The 13,587-nt window shown below is 53.0% G+C and overlaps 2 protein-coding genes across 2 annotated transcripts; one reads left to right on the plus strand and one right to left on the minus strand.

The window, feature by feature from the left end:
- Positions 1-215: 215 nt before the first annotated feature.
- On the minus strand, positions 216-866 carry IQCF6 (IQ motif containing F6). The gene is made up of 2 exons (XM_045199942.2): positions 852-866; positions 216-641 (listed from the first exon to the last, which is right to left on the minus strand). The coding sequence occupies exons 1-2, from the start codon at positions 864-866 to the stop codon at positions 273-275; spliced, it is 384 nt and encodes a 127-aa protein (XP_045055877.1). The 3' UTR covers positions 216-272.
- An 8,561-nt stretch (positions 867-9,427) lies between these two features.
- Positions 9,428-11,374, plus strand: LOC112309784 (IQ domain-containing protein F5-like). Its single transcript, XM_024565988.3, has 3 exons — positions 9,428-9,537; positions 9,718-9,873; positions 10,925-11,374. The coding sequence occupies exons 1-3, from the start codon at positions 9,520-9,522 to the stop codon at positions 11,372-11,374; spliced, it is 624 nt and encodes a 207-aa protein (XP_024421756.3). The 5' UTR covers positions 9,428-9,519.
- The last annotated feature ends 2,213 nt before the right edge of the window (positions 11,375-13,587 follow it).

The following is a 13,587-nucleotide window of genomic DNA, read 5'->3' on the forward strand; positions in this document are numbered from 1 at the left end:
CCTGTGGAGGGGGCTGGGATCAGGCTGGCTGAGGTGTCAGGGGCTGGCTGGGGCCCTGGAGGTCTCTTTTCACTGCTTGAGCAGTCAGGTTTGCATTGGGGTGCACAGCGCTGAGCCGGACTCTAGAGCACGCCAGAGAACCATTTTGGGGGTGGAAAGCAGGAAGGTTAGTGGCCAGTCCTTCTTCTATGGGTCTAATTCCCAAAGGGCAAGACGGTCAGTCAGCATCTTTATTGGAAGAGAGATCCAGTCCCCTCAGCTCTGCCGGCGCCCTAGGCCATGAGGATTTCGATGTCCAGCTCCAGCCGCCTGGCCTTGACCTCATAGCAGCCCTGGATCAGGCCTCGGGTCTGGCTGGCGTGCCAGCGCCAGTGAGACTGGATGATGCAGGCCGCCTGGCGAGCCTGCAGAAAGCGCCGGCGGGCCTGCCACATGCGCACCTGGGCCTGCACCTTCACCACTGCCCACTCCTGGCAGGTGTAGAGCCTCAGCGCCAGGCGCCGCCGCTGCTCCAGCATCTTGGCCTGCACCTGCCTCCACCAGCACTGGATGGCCCAGGCCCTGAGCGCCTCGTGTAGCAGCGTCTGGCGCACCGCGCTGCCGCGCCACCATGCCTGGATCTTCACGGCCGCCTTCTCTAACTGGTCCAGGAAACAAGAACACAGAGATGCTCGGTGAGGGGTCCTCTGACTCCTGTCCCCACCTCCGGTTAGGGCAGGAGAGGGGGCCTGGCCTGGATGGCCCCGCCCCCTTTTTTCTAGGCCCCCCCAACTTATTTTCGACCCTCCACTCACCTGCAGACACTGCTCGTCGTGCGCCGGGCAGCCGCGTCCTGTGCTGGCCTGGCTCACCCTTTGTGTGTCCATGGCCCTGGTCTTCCGAGTGCGGCTCCTCTCATGTCAGTGGGGTCACCCCAGCCTTCAGCCCCGCCCTCAACTGTTTGTCGCCCCCTCACTGGCTCCGCCCACCTGCACGCTGGCTGCCCTGATGAGGTTCTGGCTGGCCACACTTCAGCCACACCGGCCTCTGTCCTCTCACCCATTGACCAGTCACCTTATTGATGGGTTCCGATCGTCTGGGGGACCGATGTCCTCTCTTGCCTTCAGACCCAGCTAGTAGCTGCAGTCCTGCTCTTCCTCCATCTTCCAGTCAACAGAGACACTGCTCCTGCCCGGGGCAGTGAAGAGGGGTGCACGCAGCCCTCCTCCGAGTGAGGACTTGGACTTCAGGAATACTCGCAGCCCACGTGGAATCCGGCAACTTACACGCGAGGAGCCTGTGTAAAGCGTGTGAAAGCAAGATACCTGAGCTGCGGTGGGAGAGGCCCCCCCACCCCCTTCCCTGGCGCCCTCTGCTTAGGTGTGCCGTGGCTGCAGCCTCTGTGGGGACGGGAGGGAGCAAGGCTTGGAAAGTATGGAGACAAAAGCTGGCCTGAGGACAATTCTTCCGGTCACCAGGCATGTGAAACCGCAAGTGGACGGTGACGTTCCCATCGGCGCCCGGTTGAAATTGAAGTTCCGTCTTGTCAGGGCTGTGCGTGGCCGTGCAGTGCGGCAAGGGTACACACAGCGTACTTTTTCTTGCTCTGGAGGGAATTTTGTGAGAGAGGATTTGTCAGAATCCCTGTGGCCGCAGCGCTCCGGCCAGGAGAGCTCTGTGGACCGTGCGTGAGTCGTGACAAGGAACCACCTCTTGTGCCTTCCGGGGTCCCTAAGACACAGGTTTTCGTAGGAAATGGTATTTTCAAAGCCATCATAGGAGGAGACGGCCAAAGGTTATGCAGCTAAAAATTCAGGGAAAATATTACAGAGGTGGGACAGTTAACAAATATAAACATTATGATGTTTGATTATTTGCCAACTTGTAAACATTTGCCATTTGTTGTGGTATCTTTACGCTCAATATTCACTTGCCTACTTCTATGTCTGTAATTTTGTATTTTTTCTTAAAGGAGGCCTTCCAAGGTCTGGAAGCTTCAGGGCACAAAGCCTGGACGTGCCCGGCAGCTATGAGGGGGCAGCTGCCGCCAGGTGTCCCGGGAGGCCCCACGGAGCTGCGTCTGTGGATCGGAGCTGCGGCTGTGGCTGCGGGCGCAGGTGCCGGCCCCACAGGCGGGCTCCCTGGGGCTCGGGAGGCCCCTCTGGCTCTGGCTTTAGCACTCGCTGTTGCCCACCTTTCTGCTGGGCTTCGCTGGGTGCCCAGTGCCGGGGACCCATGCCCCGTACTAACTGTCAAGGCCATCGGGGTGTCTCACACGGGGCCCCATAGTCAACATGCTGGAAGTCCCCCGGAGGCAGCCCCAGTGCTTCCTTTAGTGGCGTCACTCTGGCGAGTGGAGCACACCTCAAAGTCCTCCATCGCTGACCAAAGGGTCGGCCCTGGCGCCCAGCCTCCACCCCCAGCCCCTTGCGCTGAATCCTGCAGAAGGGACCACTCAGGAGGAGGCCATCAGTGTGTGTGTGCGGGGTGTTGGAACGCCTGTTGTCAGTGTGGTTGGGTGTATACCCGGGAATGGAATTGCTGGGTCATGGCGGTCCTGGGTGTAATGTCCCGAGGCACGCCACGCTATTTTCCGTGGTAGTGCAACCACTCCACGTTCCCACCCCCCTCCACACCCTCACAACTCTTGGTTTTCCTAATAGTAAAAGCAGAGAGTTTACACTTTGCTTTCCAAGGTGCACGCGCTTTAGTTCTCTTTCCTGCGTAGCTTCCCCGGATCAGACTTCCAGCGTGGCAGGTACTTCAGGAGCAGTCGGCGGGTCTCTTCGCCGGCGCTCCAGGTGCTTTTCTGCCAGGTGGGTTTTTTTTTAAAAAATATATTTATTGATTATGCTATTACAGTTGTCCCATTCCCCGCCCCCAACTCCACTCCATCCTGCCCACCCCCTCCCTCCCACATTCCCCCCCTATAGTTCATGTCCATGGGTCATGTATATAAGTTCTTTGGCTTCTACATTTCCTACACTATTCTTACCCTCCCCCTGTCTATTTTCCACCTATCATTTATGCTACTTATTCTCTGTACCTTTCCCCCCCTCTCTCCCCCTCCCACTGCCCTATTGACAACCCTCCATGTGATCTCCATTTCTGTGGTTCTGTTTCTGTTCTAGTTGTTTGCTTAGTTTTCTTTTGTTTTGGTTTTAGGTGTGTTAGTTAATAACTGTGAGTTTGCTGTCATTTTTACTGTTCCTATTTTTTATCTTCTTTTTCTTAGGTAACTCCCTTTAACATTTCATATAATAAGGGCTTGGTGATGATGAACTTCTTTAACTTGACCTTATCTGAGAAGCACTTTATCTTCCCTTCCATTCTAAATGATAGCTTTGCTGGATACAGTAATCTTGGATGTAGGTCCTTGCGTTTAATCTTGGGTAATGTAATTATGATGTGCCTTGGTGTGTTCCTCCTTGGGTCTAGATTCTTTGGGACTCTCTGAGCTTCCTGGACTTCCTGGAAGTCTATTTCCTTTGCCAGATTAGGGAAGTTCTCCTTCATTATTTGTTCAAATAAGTTTTCAATTTTTTGTTCTTCCTCTTCTCCTTCTGGCACCCCTATAATTCAGATGTTGGAACGTTTCAAGGTGTCCTGGAGGTTCCTAAGCCTCTCCTCATTTTTCCAAGTTCTTGTTTCTTCATTCTTTTCTGGTTGAATGTTTGTTTCTTCCTTCTGGTCCATACCATTGATTTGAGTCCCAGTTTCCTTCGCATCACTATTGGTTCCCTGTACATTTTCCTTTGTTTCTCTTAGCATAGGCTTCATTTTTTCATCTACTTTTTGAACAGATTCAACCAATTCTGTGAGCATATTGATAACCAGTGCTTTGAACTGTGCATCCGATAGGTTAGCTATCTCTTCCTCGCTTAGTTATATTTTTTCTGGAGCTTTGAAGTGTTCTGTCATTTGGGCCATTTTTTTTTTCTTTTTTTTGTCTTGTCTGCCAGGTGTTTTTGCACCTGCTTCCCGGCCGAGTCTGCGTGTGAGCCCTTCGGTGTTCCTTTCCCGGCAGTTCTCTCGTGGTTCTGGGTGTATTCCCAGTGGTTTTCAAAGCCAGGCCCTGAGGACCGGGTCCCTGACGGGGCGCCGGGATCCCTTGCGCTTTAGGGGAAAGGTTTTCGGGACCGCTGCCGTCTGTTAGGCCCGCCGGCGGTGCTGTGGATCTCCCTGGCAGGGCCTCGTCCCTGCACACCCCCCCCCCCCCCCCGCCGTTCTCCGCAACACCGTTCCCTCAGTGCCCAGGTCCTCCTCGGACGGAATTAGTTGGGGCTCACGGGCGGTGTGCCATGGGCGTGCAGGGTCTCCCTGTACAGTCACTGTGCCGTTTTCTCCCCTGGCTGGGGTTTTTTTTTTTTTTTTTAATCATTAGCTGTTTGTTTTTCTTTTAATCATTGCATAACGCTCCACTGTCTGATGCACGAGCAGTGTGTTTGCCCACCGCCTGCTGAAGGACGGCGTGGCTGCTTCCTCGCTTGGGCAGCTGTGGACAGAGCTGCTCTGAACTTCCGTGAGCGGGTTTTTGTGTGGACGTAGTTTTCAGCTCCTTTGGGGAAAACCCAGGGAGCCTGATTGCTGCGTCGTAGGGTAAGGGTACGTTTAATTTTAAAGAGACCAACTGACTTCCATTGTGTGTCCCCACCGACAGTGAGTGAATGAGAGCTTCTGCTGTTCCTCATCCTCGCCAGCACTTGGTTTTTTAGCTTTCTGGATTTTCCTCATTCTAATAGGAGAGGAGTGGTGTCTCCCTGTTTGTTTTTTCTTAAAGCAATCTCTCTCTTTCTTAAAGATCTTATTTATTTATCTTTAGAGGGAGGGGAAGGGAGGGAGAAAGAGAGGGAGAGAAACATCCTTGTGTGGTTGCCTCTCACACATCCCCTACTGGGGACCGAAACCGAGGCCTGTGCCCTGACTGGGAATTGAACCGGCGACCCTTTGATTTATAGTCTGGTGCTCAATCCACACGGCCTCACCAGCCAGGCCTCCCTGTTGTTTTAATGTGTGTTTTCTTGATGTGACTTTTAGCTGGGTTGTTTGCTAATGGTTTTTAAAATAAAGAATTTTATTAAATAGTTTTCTTTTTACAAAGACAGAGAGGACTCCATGGTTTTCCTCGGTGGTCTGTTAAAATCACGAGTTTCACCAACAGGTTGCTTCTGACTGCGGAGTCCTCACAGCGGTGCGCCTTGGCCATGTGTTAGACCACCTGGCACCTGAGTCCCTTCCCCATGTTCGGGGACTACCCTACTCATCTGTCTTGGTGTCCAATTATAGAGCTGAAAAACGGCCAGTTTCCCTGGCTGCTGGGCAGACACGTGACCAGGGTTGGCCAATCAAATGTGTCCACTAGGGATTTTTATTCTGCAGCCTGGGATCCCAGACAGCCATTCCTCGTGCCAGGGGTGAATTCTCTGTTGGACTGCTCTGTGGAGTGGAGTTTTGTGGGCTCCTGATGTGTAGTTTCTTCTTCCCTGCCTGTTTCTGAGCCTCGATCCCAAGGCTTCCTGAAAACCTGGGGAGCTGCTAACTACTCCTTCCTCACCTGTATTTTCTGATTAAGCAGACATGAATCAGCTTGTGCTGTTGGTAGTTAAGAGCAATGACCAATGCTCTTGCCCTGGGGGGGAGGGTAAATCCTTCTTGTTAAGTGTCATTTGAAATCGTTATTGAATTCAGCTGTTAATACTTATGACACCTGGGTCCCTTCCTCACCGTGGCCTATGCTTTTCTCTGCTTGTCCTGAGCGGGTCCCGTGTTGGTGTCACGTGGGCGCTCCCTTTGGGGAATATTTCGGTAGGAAAAGTCCCCAGGACAGAACTGCTATGTGAGGGGTCTGGGCACTTTCAGTCCTGATGGGTAGTGTCAAACTGCTTCTCAGAGGTTGTCCAGTTTACATTCTGATCAACAGTCCATGACACCGCCCACTCCTCTCCGCCCTTAACACGGACGGCCTGTTATCTGCAACGCCCCTTTCACTTTCTTATGGCTGAGTTGAGCATCTTTACGTGTGTTCAGCAACCTTGCCCCGGCTGGTGTGGCTCAGTGGATTGAGCGCCGACCTGAGAACCAAAGGGTTGCTGGTTCGATTCCCAGTCAGGGCACATGCCTGGGTTGCAGGCCAGGTCCCCAGTAGGGGGCATGCAAAGAGCAACCACACATTGATATTTCTCTCCCTCTCTATCTTCCTCCCTTTCCCCCTCTAAAAATAAATAAATAAAATCTTTTTAAAAAGAACCCTCTTTTTCCTGCTGTTACTTTTTCTATGGCCTGGGTGGTTGGCTTTTTTTATTTGAGGGAAGTCCCGGTTTCACCCGTTGTCCCACGCTAGTCCAGGTTTAAGCTCCGCCCCTTTTGCTACTGACTTTAACGGCTGCGGAAAGTGGCAAAGACTGTCGCGAAGACCTGCGACTTGGGGGGAAATCGGCAGTGCTGGCTCTGCCTCCTAATTCAGGACGCTCGCTTTCCACTTGTTTCCATCAAGCACACAAAGGCTTGCATTGGAATCTGGCTAAAATTTTTCATATTCCCCAATGGCAGCTATTCTACAAACAAGTCAGATGGTGTTGCATTTATGTATAAGAGATTTCATTTATGTTTAGACAGATGGGAAGGAGGGAGGGAGAGAAACATCAATGCGTGGTTGATTCTCATGCACCCCCTACTGGGGACCCCTGACTGGGAATCGAACTAGCAACCCTTTGGTTTGTAGATCAGTGCTCAACCCACTGAGCCACACCAGCCAGGGCATGTTTTTGCATTCGTAACAAATGGATTTAAAACCAATACAATTGGAATAAGTAAGTAATACGTAGATGTGGAAATGACACTTCCAAAGCTTTAAGTATTCAGCTATAAGAGGATTTATGAGTGAGCCACATTCCTTCAGGCAACAAAAATCACAAGAAGGAAACATTTCAAAAGATCTGTTTTCTAAAAGCTTCTTCCCTGTTCCTTTTTTTCCTGACGAGGAGCTCCCTCTAGAGACAGGAAATATATCAGCACCAGGGTCTCCTGGTTGCTTCTGCTTGCAAGTCAGTGACAGCTCAGCGCACGGTTTTCGCAGGAATCTTTCCCTCGTTTACCCACGTTGCTTTTCTGCACCGTGTGTCAGTCTGTCTGGGTTTAGCAGTGCGATCTGGACAGTGTGACCCACAGAGACCTTTTCAGGTGACAGCAACACTGGTGGCCATCTGCCCCAGGTCATGGAGAGCTCCTTTTTTGTGAGTTTGTGACCTCCCTGCCCTTGGGGATATTGCCTGCCTGACTCTTTGCTTTAACAATGGCCTGCAGTGGCGCCTGGCGCCCAGCAGGGGCTCGATGATTGTTGGATGAGGGAACGAACCTGTGAACAGAAACTCCCAGCTTAGTGTTGCTTGGGACCGGAGACCAGGCCCTGCAGCCATGCCCCTTCCCGTCAGCTTCACACTGACACCCCCACAGCCTTAATCAGCCTCCTCTTCTCTATATCCCCCCTAACCCCACACTGGCCTCCCCGTCCCCACCCTCCACACAGGACGTACTCTTCAGTGACCCCTAGGGCTGAGACCCTGAGAGAAGAGTCTCACAACCACCCCAGTCCTTGGCCAGGGGCCTTTCCACTCAGCACTGACTTTCAGGGGCCAGGAGCAGGCAGAGGAGGGGCCCTGCTTGTCCAGGGGCCTCTCCTCACCTGTCTCCTGACTGTGACCTTGAGGCCCTCAGGAGAGGAGGAGGGCAGGAGAGTGCCTGAAGCCACCTGAGCCTGAGCCGGGGGCCCTGGCTGGTTCTGGGGGCTTTCCATGCCCACGAGGCCACCTGGGTGCCTGGCTGATGGGCCAGACACAGGGGATTCACCAGGAAATGCACTCTGCCCCCCCTAATTCCAGTGTCCTCCTCGAAGATAATTACGGTTACATTTTTATAGTATAAAATGATCTCCCCCCTTTTAAAAAGGATGCCTTTATAACACACACATATAAATATGTGCCTAGATAGGGACCATACTGTTCTTCAATTTGTCTTACTTACATTTTCCATGTTGGTACGTAGAGAACAGGCACGTTCTTTGCGGTTTTATTTAGTGCTCCCTAACACATGAGTTTGATGAGTTGTCACAATTCTATATGCCCTGGTAACCAGCACCCAAAACAAAATACACCACATTTCTCTTTGCTTCTTTGTGCGGTTTGCAAACAACTCTTCTTCGACCTCTACCCTGGGTGTGAACTCTATTTGGAATGACTTTACCTACAGTTTAGTTTTGCCTGTTCTAGAATTTTCTCTAAGTTGCACCCTCCTGTACCCCTCTGTGTCCGGCTTCTTTCATTCAGCGTGCGGGGCTCGAGGGTCATCCCTGCGATTGCGGGTGTCCACAGTTTGTTCATTTTGGTTACCGTATGTTACTTCATTATGTGAGTGTCCCACCACTTCTTGGTCTGCTTACCTCTTGGTGAGCACCTGACTGCTTCCTGACTTTGACCTGCTTGAGGGAAGTCGTTATGAGCAAGCACTCATGCACAGATCTTCTGTGGCCTTGAGTTTTCACTCCCCTTGTGTAAATACTGAGAGCAGAGCCGCTGCGTGACGGTGCAGAGATGCCTAACGGCATTGGAAACGGCCCAGCCGTCGTCCAAAGTGCTTCTACTGCTCCATACTGTCTGCACGGTCCCGCCGGCGGGGATGGGGGCGGGGGTGGGGGTGGTGCTGTGTATCCTTGGCAACATGCTGGTTTGTCACCATTTCTTATTTTAACCATTCGCCAGGGTGCTTAGAGATAAGAACTTGTGCTTCTGGTTTTCATTTTTCTCGTGACTAACGATGTTGGACATTTTCTCATGTGCTTCTGAACCTTTTGTAAATCTCCTTTTGTAAAGGACTTAAGGATTTGGTTCCAGCCCTGGCTGGTGTGGTCCAGTGGGTTGGGCATCATTCGGCAAAGCAAAGGGTCGCTGGGTCGACACCCGGTTGGGGCACGCGCCTGGATAGCAGGTTCGGTCCCCGCCCAGGTGGAGGCCTGCAGAAGGCAGCCAGCCAGTTGATGCATCCCTTGCACAGAGGTTTCTCTCCCTCTCTTTCTCCCTTCCCCTCCCTCTAAAAATAAATAAATAAAACCTTTTTAAAAGATTTTTGTTCCAAACTCATTCTTTTTAATCATTCGGTTCCATTGTTTAACTGAAGTCCACATAAATGAACTTCCTACGGATAGTGTTTAAATCCTCAGATTTACGTTTTTATCGGCCAGGCTGAAGGGACTGACTTTGAACACCTTTGTGCCCACGGGCCAGTGTTTCGGGAGTCTGGCCTCTTCGCCAAGGGCATTTATGGCAGTTTCACATTTTTACCACAGGGGACTCAACTACTGGGAGGCCTCCTGGAGCCTGAGTCACAGGTGCCCTTGTGACGTCATAGCTCTCCCCTCCTCCTCTCTTCCTGCCGGAGCCTTGGCGGGAGGAGGGCAGACCTGAGCAGGACGGAACCACCAAGCTCCTAACCATGGACAATTTGGGGCGTGGAAGACATGAGGGGGTTTAAACCATCTATTTCCAAGTCATGGGCATTCAATGCAGTGTAAGAACAGCCAGTCCCCCTTGGTGCTGGCAGGGGCAGGTGCACTGCCAGTTCCCCCAGGATGCAAGTCCTGCACCTCGGGGCTCTGGGCGAGGCAGGAGGGCAAAGTGCAGGGCCCCTGGCCCCCGGACGCACAGAGGACAGCCTGCACATGCATTTCCCCTCTAACTCTGGTTACAGAAGAATGCCCAGTCGTATGAAGTCATAGTGGATGACACTGAAGAAATCGCACTGATGAAAGAAAGAGGGGAAAAGGAAGAGGAAAAGAAAAAGAAAAAGAGAAAGAAAAAGGGAGAGGAAGAGGAAGACTCTCCACCCCCAGCCATGCCACCAAAGGTAGGTCCATGGAGGCCCTCCACGTGGGGGGCGGAGGCGACCCCAGCCTGCCCCAGCTCTGCCCCCACTCGCCCAGCAGTGACGGGCTGTCTTGCCTGAGGCCTGCAGCTCAGGACGGTCATGGAATGTGCCATCCAAACTGGGGTGCGTTTGTGAGTGAGAGACAGTGCTCCCAATTACTGCTCAGGAGCGACCATCATAAACTGAGACTGGCCCAGACTCACCAGGCCAAGTGGCTGTCCTCACCAGAGCTAGAAGGGACAGTGACTGACTCATCCCTCGCTCTCCTCTCCTAGCTCCTTCTGGGCCTGAGAGGGGTGGGTGACTGAGCCCCGGAGAGTGGCTTGGAGGGAGGAGAAACCCTGGCAAGTGAGGATCGGACCACGCAGACTTGGGGAGTGGGGTGGGGAGGGCTGGGATAGGGAGAGGCATTGCCAAGTCAAGGGGAAACCAAGCCTAGAATCCTGTGGGAGCGTGTGCACAGGTGTGCATGCATGTGCTCACACGTGTGCTTGAATAAGGCATGAGAACCAAGGAAACAAACATGTGAAATAAACGAGAGAGACTCCAAACTGCATGACTTGACAGAGGGGACAGGAGATTGGGCATGGGAGCTGGAATCAGGCACGAGAGGGGAGCAAGGGTTCCCCTTCTCCAGCCTGTGAGTGGGCACCACGGAGAGGCGACCCGCACCCAGGTAGGTGGTCAGGCCCGGGAGGAACATGAGAACCCTCTGACCCCGAGATCATGGTGCGTTCTCTCTAGACTGGCCAACCGGGTTCACATGCCCGGTGGTGACCAGGGCATGTAACATGTGCCACGTGTCACAGGTGGGAGCCTGAGATTCAGAGGGCCTGTGAGATGCCTGTGTCCATTAACCAAGAGTGGCAGAGACAGGACGCCTTCCTGTTCTCTGGCTCCAGCAGTGCCATGCCCAATGTCTCCGAACTTCTAAGGGGCCATGGCTAGCAAGGGTCAGGACCCCTTCCTGGCACACCCTGGGTTGGAGGTGGGCGGGAAACCTTTCCTGAGTGCCCTTTCTTTTTCCTAGCTACCACCCCCACCCAAAAAGAAGCCCCCTGATAAAGAGCAAAAAGCCGTAAAGATCCAGGCCTGGTGGCGGGGCACCCTGGTGCGCCGAACGCTGCTGCACGCGGCGCTCAGCGCGGCCATCATTCAGCGCTGGTGGAGGCCGAGGCTGACCGAGCGGCTGGAGCGGCGGCGGCGGGCAGCCCTGGACTCCTACGTGCGGGAAGCGTGGGCGGTGGTCCGGCTGCAGTCCTGGGTGCGCATGTGGCGCGTCCGCCGGCGTTACTGCCGCCTCCTGCACGCCGTGCGCATCATCCAGGGGTACTGGCGCTGGCGCAGCTGTCATACCACTGGCGTCTTCCGGGGCAGGTACGAACTCACAGCAAACCAGCTAGGAATTGAACTCGAGATCTTTCTGGGGTCACATATTTGTCGGATTACAGACTGCATCCCCTTCCCAATAAAGAACTGATCAGGTCTGCTCCAACTCGGTGTCGCCTGGTTTCTGTCGGACACGCAGCAGAGGGGCAGGGAACCTGAGGGCAGATACTGGGCGTCTCACAGGTCAGCTCCGAGGGGCCGGCGGGGGTTCTCGGGGTCCTGTGTGGAGGAGGGCTGAGAGCCTGATGCTGGATGAGCAGGCCGGTGATTGGTCAGCAATGTCTGCCGTGGGAAGGAGCGTTGGGGCCGGGGCTTCCCAAGTCAGCCAATCATAGACACTCCTCCTCACGGGGGCGGGGGGGGGCGGGGCGGGGGGGTGTTCTCCGTAAAGGGTGACCTCTGCACCTGTGCATCATGGAAGCCTCCCATGGCTTCCCTTTAAATTCAGAGCAATCTCAGAAGCCTTTGCTCTGATCTCCAGGAGCCTGAAGCCCCTCAGTCCTCCCTGCCGGCTCTGTCCTGAAGGCCTGCACAGTGCGGGGCACCTGCTGTCCCCTGTGCTGGGACTGTCTCCTCCCAGGTGCAGCGCTCACTCCGTCTGGTTGGACTCTGCCCCCAGCTTCCTCTCTGCGAAGCTTCCTTCGGGCACCTTAGTAAAACAGCGCACGCTCGGGCGGAGTGGGTTGGCACTTTGGCCCCACACCGAAAGGTTGCAGGTTGGATCCTTAGTCATGGCACATACCTGGGTTGCAGGTTTGACCCCTGGTCAGGGCATGTGTCGCGACAAGCAGTTGATGTTTCTAATCTCTCCTCCTCTCTCTCTAATCTCTCCTCCCCACCCCCTCCTCTTGCTCTAAAATCAATATATCCTCGGGTGAGGATTAAAACAAAAAACAAAACGGCTTTCCCTCCATACTGTGCGCTCCAGCTCCTGACTCTGCTGTCTGGCTTTGAAAGTCCTCAAAGAAACCTGAGGCTATTTTACCACGTTTTCTGTTTTCTGTGCCCAGCACTGGAGGGCGAGCTCCAGGCCAGCCGAGACTTCGGGGGCTCAGCACTGTGGGTCGGGCCTGGGCTCTCCCTCTTTCTTGTTTATTATTCTCTCTGTTATTCTGTACGTTCTCTCTCTCTCTCAATATACAGGGGTGGGCAAAAGTAAGTTAGTAATAGTAAATAATAAAATAATAAATAAATAATACAAGAATAAACTGTTTTGTGTATGTATAACTGTAAGCTTACGTTTGCCCACCTCTGTATTACTGTGTATATATATATATTTTTTAGTTTTTGTATATTATGACATTTGACATTTAAAAAAAAAATTCCTTTCTGGTCTGCCCTCCCAGGACTAGCCGGGTCTTAGAGCAGGCACAGGACTCAGCCCTGAGCATGCCTTTGGTTTATCTGCGAACCAACCAATCCAGAGCCCTCCCTCCTCGCTCCGGCCTGCACACCCCAGGAGGAAATATTTTTCTGCCTTGCTCATCCCAGGGTCAGGTACAGGCATCTGGGGACCAATGTGACTCCTACTAGCCAGTCCTAAACTGGTGACCTGCCCTGCCTGGCCTTTCCCACTCCGGTGAAGGCCCCAGCAAAAGCTCTTTCTCGCTATCTCCTGCCACCTGGCCAAAACCTGGTGCTTCTCCTGTGATCCTGAATGACGTGTGGTGACCTCCTCTGGAGGACCTGAGACCCTGTGAGTGTGACACGCATTGTTTTCTTGTGTCTCTCCCATTCTCTTAGGGTCGTGCCTGACCTAGCGTGGCATGAAAGAACACTTCCTATATAGGTATATGTACAACGTAAGTGAAATTCACACAACCGTTTTTAGAGTAACCACATAAGGTTAACCACTAATATAAGATGAACAATTCAGCGGCAATTAGTACATTCACAGCATTAAGCAACCAGTATCATCTATAGATCGAGTTCTAAAATATTTGTATCACCCTGGCTGGTGTGGCTCAGTGGATTGAGTGCCAGCCTGCAAGCCAAAGGGTTGTTGGTTCACTTCCCAGTCAGGGCACATGCCTGGGTTGTGGGCCAGGTCCCCAGTAGAGGGTCCATGAGAGGCAACTACACATTGATATTTCTTTCCCTCTCTTTCCCCCTCCCTCCCCCTCTCTCTAAATAGATGGAATCTTTAAAAAAATAATAAAATAAATAAAATAAAATATTCATATTGTCCTAAAAGAAAACCCCGAGCCCATGAAGCAGTCACTCTCTCCCTAGTGCCCCGGCCTTCACCCACTGGCAACCTCCAGCCTGCGTTCTGTCTCCGTGGGTTTAGCTGGTGCAGACTCC

This window comes from Desmodus rotundus, unplaced genomic scaffold, assembly GCF_022682495.2.
Source record: "Desmodus rotundus isolate HL8 unplaced genomic scaffold, HLdesRot8A.1 manual_scaffold_100, whole genome shotgun sequence".
Taxonomy (NCBI): Eukaryota; Metazoa; Chordata; class Mammalia; order Chiroptera; family Phyllostomidae; genus Desmodus; species Desmodus rotundus.